Here is a 7,053-nt window from a genome sequence, read left to right as displayed (position 1 = left end):
AATAACATTCTAATTAAAAAAAACAAAAACATCTCGTCAATGGTATATATCTATTGCACAAACCTGTCCGAAGTGATCGCGAAACGGGTGGAGATTCGAACCCAGAACCTTTCAAGTGTGATGAATCACTCCGCTGCCCACAATGTTCAATTCAATATGAAATAAATAGCGTTCATGAATTCCTTTGACCTAGACTAATTTCAGAGACTGAGTGATGTGATTTCCTGGAGTCCCTGTGATGAGGATCCATGTTGCACGCGTGACTGCTGCAGCGCCTCGCATATTAGCATCATGCCCGTATCTGATCCTACAACATATGGGGCTCCTTGAGCCTCACACAAGGCTCATCGTCGCCATTTAGTGTAAGGTGCACTCACAAAGAACCTGGATGGGAAGCACTAAGAGCAGGGAAACGGTGCAATTAAGCTGCAGCAAACATCGGCACCATTTTTTAAAATGCTGACAAACACTTTACGATAGGCCTATACACAATTACGGAGTGTAAGAAACAGAAGGAAATAGTGCAATGATTAAATAAAAAATCCTTATAGTTTAGGAATAAATATGGGCATGGTTACTAAAAGTAACGCGCTGCACATATTAAAACGTTCTGTTTCTTTTTGTTTTGATTGATGTTGCTGAGCTTCGCTATGATGTCCATCTCGGTATAATTACATCTCAAATCACAAATACTTTCTCGTGGGAGTTTACTGAAAATACCTAAACTTAAAATAAACTTTGCAACAATTATGTTGAGATTATGCTGTGTACTTGCTCAAGTGTTCCTAGAGGTGACCTTTTGTAAATTGGGCCATTATTGCCAGAATACACCTTCTGTTAAAAACTGGCATTTCAATTTAGTAATACTTATAGGCCCGGTCACACACACCACTAACACCTTACTAATAATAAAAATGTACCACTTTTTTTTGCCCACGCCCCAGTACGTCTTAATATGAAAAAAAAAAAACGTAATTACAGATGAAGATGAATTTATTTAAGTGAGCCGCTCATCGATCCGGAAAGGTTCATTACCGAGTTGAAAAATATGCTTTTACAGTCTGCTGGTTTGTTTATTGTGTAGTGTACGAGATAAAAATAATAATTCGTTCTTTTAATATGACGTCCCGTCACATTTTTAAAAAATTGTGTTTACACGTGTAGTATTGAAATATATCTTTTTTCTTTCTGTAGCTGACATAAACAAATCTAAATGAGTATTAATGTTGTTCAAAGTGAATAAACGATTTACGAGTTGACAACATAAAAAAAAGTCGTGTAATTAAATAATCTTATTCTCTCCCAAACAAACTACCTCCGAGGCGGTGCATGAACAATTTTACATTCATTTTTTGGTTCCTGATAGGAATCTTAATCCAATTCAAGTATTTATTCGACGAGAATTTCTTTGGTAAAGAGTGGTGGCGGCGATGCGATTGTGTTCCGAGTCCAAACAGAGAAGTCCATATTATGGAGCGCAGTGTTGCCCACATGCCGCCTGTTTATTCTGCTGCACATTTGCATTTCAATTCCACAGTCTGCTGCGCGGACTCGTGTTTGTTTTGCCCCGCTTTGGGTATTGAGCCTCATGCAGCTTAACTCTTAAGCTTTTTTTTTTCTCCTCCGTTTTGAATAGTTTATGCTAATAGTTTCACAAGACAGAAACGCGTTCGATCTATATAGGTGTTAAAAGCCGAGGTTGATTAAGATGTGCTGATTTTAATCTGATGACATTATTAGGCTACGGTGCGCAGTCGACAGCATCTCAAATATATAAAATTGCACTGCATGCGATGCATAGTGTTGCTTAATTCCTCTGCTATCCTCTAACTTATTGTTGTTTGTATTAGTAGTAGTAGTAGTCGTAGTAGTAGTAGTATATCGTCTTTTTAAAAATATTTGTATGTGATTTTCTTTCCAGGACTTGGTGAGTCATGGGGCCATGTGAGCCGGAGCTCTCTGGATGGGGTCAGCCAGGAATTAGGCTCCCACCTCTTACAGGTCATCATCGCCATTATTATTACAGTATTATTATTATTATTATTATTATTATTATTATTACTGTCTATTTTTTCAAGCAGTGGGTGGTGTCTTATCTCCCACCATTTGCCACTCAGTGCTCTCCTTACAGTGCTTGAGGATTTAAATGAGCTGAGCGCATTCATGGTCATGCGCAGGCCTCAATCTGTTTTTGAGCCTTCACACTGCGCTCGTCATTTCTCACATTAGCAGCAACACAAAGGAGCAGGCTCGCCAGTGGCAAGGCCATTTATAGCAGTTTTTAAACGCCAATGTGTGGCATGCAATCGTATGAATACTTTACGAAATACATTTTTAGGCTTTCTGAGAACGACTAATACAGTATTTGTATGCATGTGGTACGGGAGTGTTACATAAGAAGCCAAAAGTAAACTTGTTCAAAAACTGACCACAAAAATTCATGCTTTAAATCAAACCTACCCGCAGTGTGCGCTGAATAAATAAAGATACTTCACTCACCCGATTGTTCGCAAGAGATTGATAATGCCGTGGTCTACCCCATTGGTTTAAACAGGCGCAAACGACCAATTTAAGTTGAAAAGTAACACTCAATGATCAACAATTGCCATTATTTATACGCAGCATTATTTTAGAGACACGGTAGACGCTGACAAATGATCCGCGCTCGATTCGCAAAATGCTGAATGCGTACAGTTGAATTGTGCACAGTTCAAATCCTGTCGCCTCACACGCTAAGAATACACGAACGAAATCGTGCGTGCAGCAAGTGTAAAATAATCCTCACCTTTTTTTTTTTCTGACGACGTATTGTCATTTTGTGTTCAGCGTGGAACGCGATGAAACAATTAAATTATGTTGCATTGACATTCTGACAATTTATTGTTAATAAGAGAGCCGATGCATTTATGGGTATAAAGAGCTTCAATTACATGGGTATGTTCTCAACTCACCAAGAGGAAGTTGTCGGGACAGCTTTTTTTCAAGACTCAAATTACATGCACACACAAAGGACAGCACAAGTCCTCATCAAGTTGTTTATTTTAGCTCTGCAGAGTCTGCAATATTGTAATCGGCGAAATCTGGTGAATAATTGCAAAGGGGAGGAAAATAATGACTTTCAAAGGGAGTCAGTGTTTGACCATCCGGTTGGACCACACTTTGTGAGACCCACCCATTCCATGTTGCGCCTCTTTGGATGTCTGGGGGATGAAACAGCCTCGTTCCGATGCACCTGATAATTTGGTGACAGAAATTAGCTTGCACTAGGCGTAAAAACGGGCGAATCATAATTTTCAGACACCCGGACGCGCGATCAGGAGGTGCAAGGCTTCAATTGCCCACGTCACACACACGACCGAGTAACTTCATTCGAAAGGGGAGATACTGTATTGCAGTTTATGTTTCAATGTCATTCACAGACTCCAGCGAGTCACATGTCTGTTTCTGCAATATAAGCACGGCCTACTCGGGCCTGCGAGCTGTACTTGCTCTGACTTTGATGCAAATGAGCTGTGCCAGAGGATTCGCTGGGAAAACGCTACGTTCCATTCCACAGTGGTGCACAAGGCGCAAACACCACATTACACCAAGTTCTACTGGCACAAGGTCCAGCATAATACCATCCATCCATCCATCCATTTTCTGAACCGCTTTATCCACACAAGGGTCACGGGGGGGATGCGGGAGCCTATCCCAGCTGTCTTCAGGCAGTAGGCGGGGGACACCCTGAACCGGTTGCCAGCCAATCACAGGGCACACAGAGACAAACAACCATCCGCGCTAACACTCACACCTTGGGACAATTTAGAGTGCTCAATCATCCTGCTATGCATGTTTTTGGAATGTGGGTGGAAACCTGGTTATTCGTGATGATAACATCTCTGTTGTTTCTTTCAGACATTGGATGGCTTTATTTTTGTGGTTGCTCCAGATGGGAAAATAATGTACATATCGGAAACGGCCTCGGTGCATTTGGGTCTGTCTCAGGTTGGTTTAACAAAGGTAATGTTAACTCCTTTGCTATGTCGCATCTGAGGTGTCACAGTCCTGACATGGTTGTGCATTTCAGGTAGAGTTGACAGGAAACAGCATCTTTGAATACATTCATCCGGCAGACCATGATGAAATGACAGCTGTCCTCACAGCACACCAGCCTTACCATTCACACTTTGTCCAAGGTAAAAACTGAGCCAAACTCTGTGCATGATATGAACTCATCGCGTCATGATATTGTGACTGCTGAGAGAAGAACATTCATGATGATTCTCTCGGTGACAAACAATCATTCACGCCAGTGTAGAATCGTTCTTTGTCCATGTCTGTATTATTATTCATTTTTTTGCTCTTTTGATATCATGCTGAATAGCCGCACCATAGCTCAGTGGATTTAAACTTTACCAAAGAGCAAAATGTGAGGCTCTTCAACACCGGTGCTGTTACTTTTCAGAGTCCAAGCTAAGTTACCTGTTAGACAATCAAAATCAATCCAACCTCATTACCTCTCAGTATCCATGCAACCTCTGTGAGACGTTGAATCTACTATTTATTCTTTTTTTTTTCCTCCATGCAGAATATGAGATGGAGCGCTCATTCTTTCTGAGAATGAAATGCGTCCTTGCAAAGAGGAACGCTGGGCTTACGTGTGGCGGTTACAAGGTCAGAAAAGAAACGGTTGTTTTAACATGATTACCTCATCGGTTTCTTCTTGCAACATTGAATGGAGATCCACTCATTACCCAGGTCATTCACTGCAGTGGCTACTTGAAAATCCGCCAGTACAGTCTGGACATGTCTCCATTTGACGGCTGCTATCAGAACGTTGGGCTGGTGGCCGTCGGTCACTCATTGCCACCCAGTGCGGTGACAGAGATCAAACTGCATAGCAACATGTTCATGTTCAGAGCCAGCCTGGACATGAAGCTCATCTTCCTCGACTCGCGGTATTTATTTATTTACTTACTTCCATGTTCACACCACCGATGCACTGTGAAGGTGACATCAATGTGTGTCATTTCCACACGAGTATCTCCATGCTTTGTCAGTTGATGTGTTTCCAACCCAGCACTTTGGATTGCGTGTCAACATGAGAACACTCAATGACAGCTGAAAATGCGGGTGTGCGTGTGTGCGTTGTTTAGGGTTGCAGAGCTTACAGGCTACGAGCCACAAGATCTAATAGAGAAGACCCTCTATCATCATGTCCACAGCTGTGACTCCTTCCATCTGCGCTGTGCACATCATTTATGTGAGTAGTTGATCATGCAACACACCTGCAATATTATCATACTTTACTGAGAGGAAGTAGGTATAATAGATATTAAAAAAAATTATAATAATAATAATAACTTGGTAACCATTTTTGGTAACTTGAATTGAAGAACATGGTGTGAATTTGGACAATTCAGATGCCAGTTCTTCAATTCGGTTTCGGTTCCTATTCTTAACACACGCACACAAAAAAAAGAGGGAGCTATTTTTGGACAAATTGTATGAACTTCTCTCTTCTTTAATTTCATAAACTTTGTACAGTTTGTGAACTTTCCGATGAGTAACTCATAAGGCTAATTTAGAGCAGTAAATAAATTTTCCGCAAGAGCTTTATTTTTGAGAACCTCAAGAAAATACATGAATGCAGCAGGTACTCAAAAGCATGATACTGACCATTGACTGATGGGCTAGTGTCATTTTTCTTTATGAAGGAAGAAAAATATACAAGATTTATGAAAACCACAAAGCTGCATTTAAAGAGCAAGCGAGGAAAATGATGATTGTTATACCATGATTATTCCATTGATTTTAATTTCATAAAATTCTTGATCATAGATGATATTTTAACCCCCCATCACCCACACCCCACCCCACTTACTCTTTTTTTGTAGTGCTCGTGAAAGGGCAAGTCACCACTCGGTACTACCGTTTCTTGGCCAAACATGGTGGCTGGGTGTGGGTTCAGAGTTATGCAACCATCGTACACAACAGTCGCTCCTCCAGACCTCACTGCATCGTCAGCGTCAATTACGTTCTCACGTAAGTACCTGCTGTTTGCCAGAATGCTGGCAAATTGCACCCCCCCCCCCAAAAAAAAAATCTAAACAAATATAGAGGAACCGAAAAATATAAATGACCCTAAAGTCATACAATGTGGAAATTGTCCTCATGCTTATCTTGCACATTCTCAGAAAATCTCCAAAGAGTTCAGCTCATCGAGCATCTAAATCAATCATTCCACAAGATTACATTGTTATTGTTTTTTGTGGTGCCACCACAGAATAGTGTGAGTGATGGCAAAGAGGTGAAGTGAAATAATATTTTCCGAAAGATGTATTTCAAATCCAAACTATACGTTTTCTCCTGCAAAGTAATCCCCCCCGGCATCCAGTGCACTTCCCCATCTTTCTTTGCCATGGCGCAGCGATTTTCTTCTCGGCAAGGAACTGTCGGATGCTCAGCACAATGTGAGCAGACACGTTGTCATTGTGAAACAGCCACAAGTTGTCCTGCCTCAAATCTTGTCTCTTCTCTCTCATGAGTGAAGCAAATGCTGCAGGATGCCTTTGCTGGCCCTGAGGGGTTTGCTGACACATGACCTCACCTGAAAGCAGTGATCATTTTACAGTTTGAGCCCTGCGAGTCCCAGGGACTCGCTGATCAGAAAAGTATGAGTCCCATTATGCATTTAGAGAGTCCCAAATTTCGAATTCTGAAGTGGTCTACTTATTCAATTGCATAAGATAATAACACAAACAACAACCATATACATTGATAATAGGTTTATTTCTTATAAACAAATGCTGCAAAAATTTTAATAATTCAGGCATACAAGATTTGCTGAGAAATAGGTTCTTATTTCATCCCATGGTTCAGTCTTTTGAGTTCATAAATTCTCCTCTCTTTACTCTGCTTCCAATGATGCAAGGATTTGTCAAAGTCAACTTATTATCGCAAAAAAAATTATGCCACTTTAACTGCTTCCTTTGTGATATCTCTGGAATAAACTTTCGCAACACTTGTTCGCAACACTTGTTTTAACGTTACACAACTTGGCAATCGTCT

General features: G+C 40.9%; 1 protein-coding gene across 1 annotated transcript in view; it reads left to right on the top strand.

Moving 5' to 3' along the window:
• sim1a (SIM bHLH transcription factor 1a) overlaps positions 1–7,053 on the top strand; it is a 23,067-nt gene that overhangs the window by 7,984 nt on the left and 8,030 nt on the right. The window contains exons 4-9 of the mRNA XM_019880023.1: positions 3,898–3,987; positions 4,070–4,178; positions 4,571–4,656; positions 4,741–4,940; positions 5,139–5,245; positions 5,880–6,027. Coding sequence (XP_019735582.1) covers positions 3,898–3,987; positions 4,070–4,178; positions 4,571–4,656; positions 4,741–4,940; positions 5,139–5,245; positions 5,880–6,027 — 740 coding nt within the window. The remainder of the gene's footprint in view (positions 1–3,897; positions 3,988–4,069; positions 4,179–4,570; positions 4,657–4,740; positions 4,941–5,138; positions 5,246–5,879; positions 6,028–7,053) is intronic.

Source organism: Hippocampus comes, unplaced genomic scaffold (assembly GCF_001891065.2).
Source record: "Hippocampus comes isolate QL1 unplaced genomic scaffold, H_comes_QL1_v1.1 scaffold135, whole genome shotgun sequence".
NCBI lineage: Eukaryota > Metazoa > Chordata > Actinopteri > Syngnathiformes > Syngnathidae > Hippocampus > Hippocampus comes.
The sequence above is the reverse complement of the archived record's forward strand: the minus strand, read 5'-3'. Positions and strand labels throughout refer to the sequence as shown.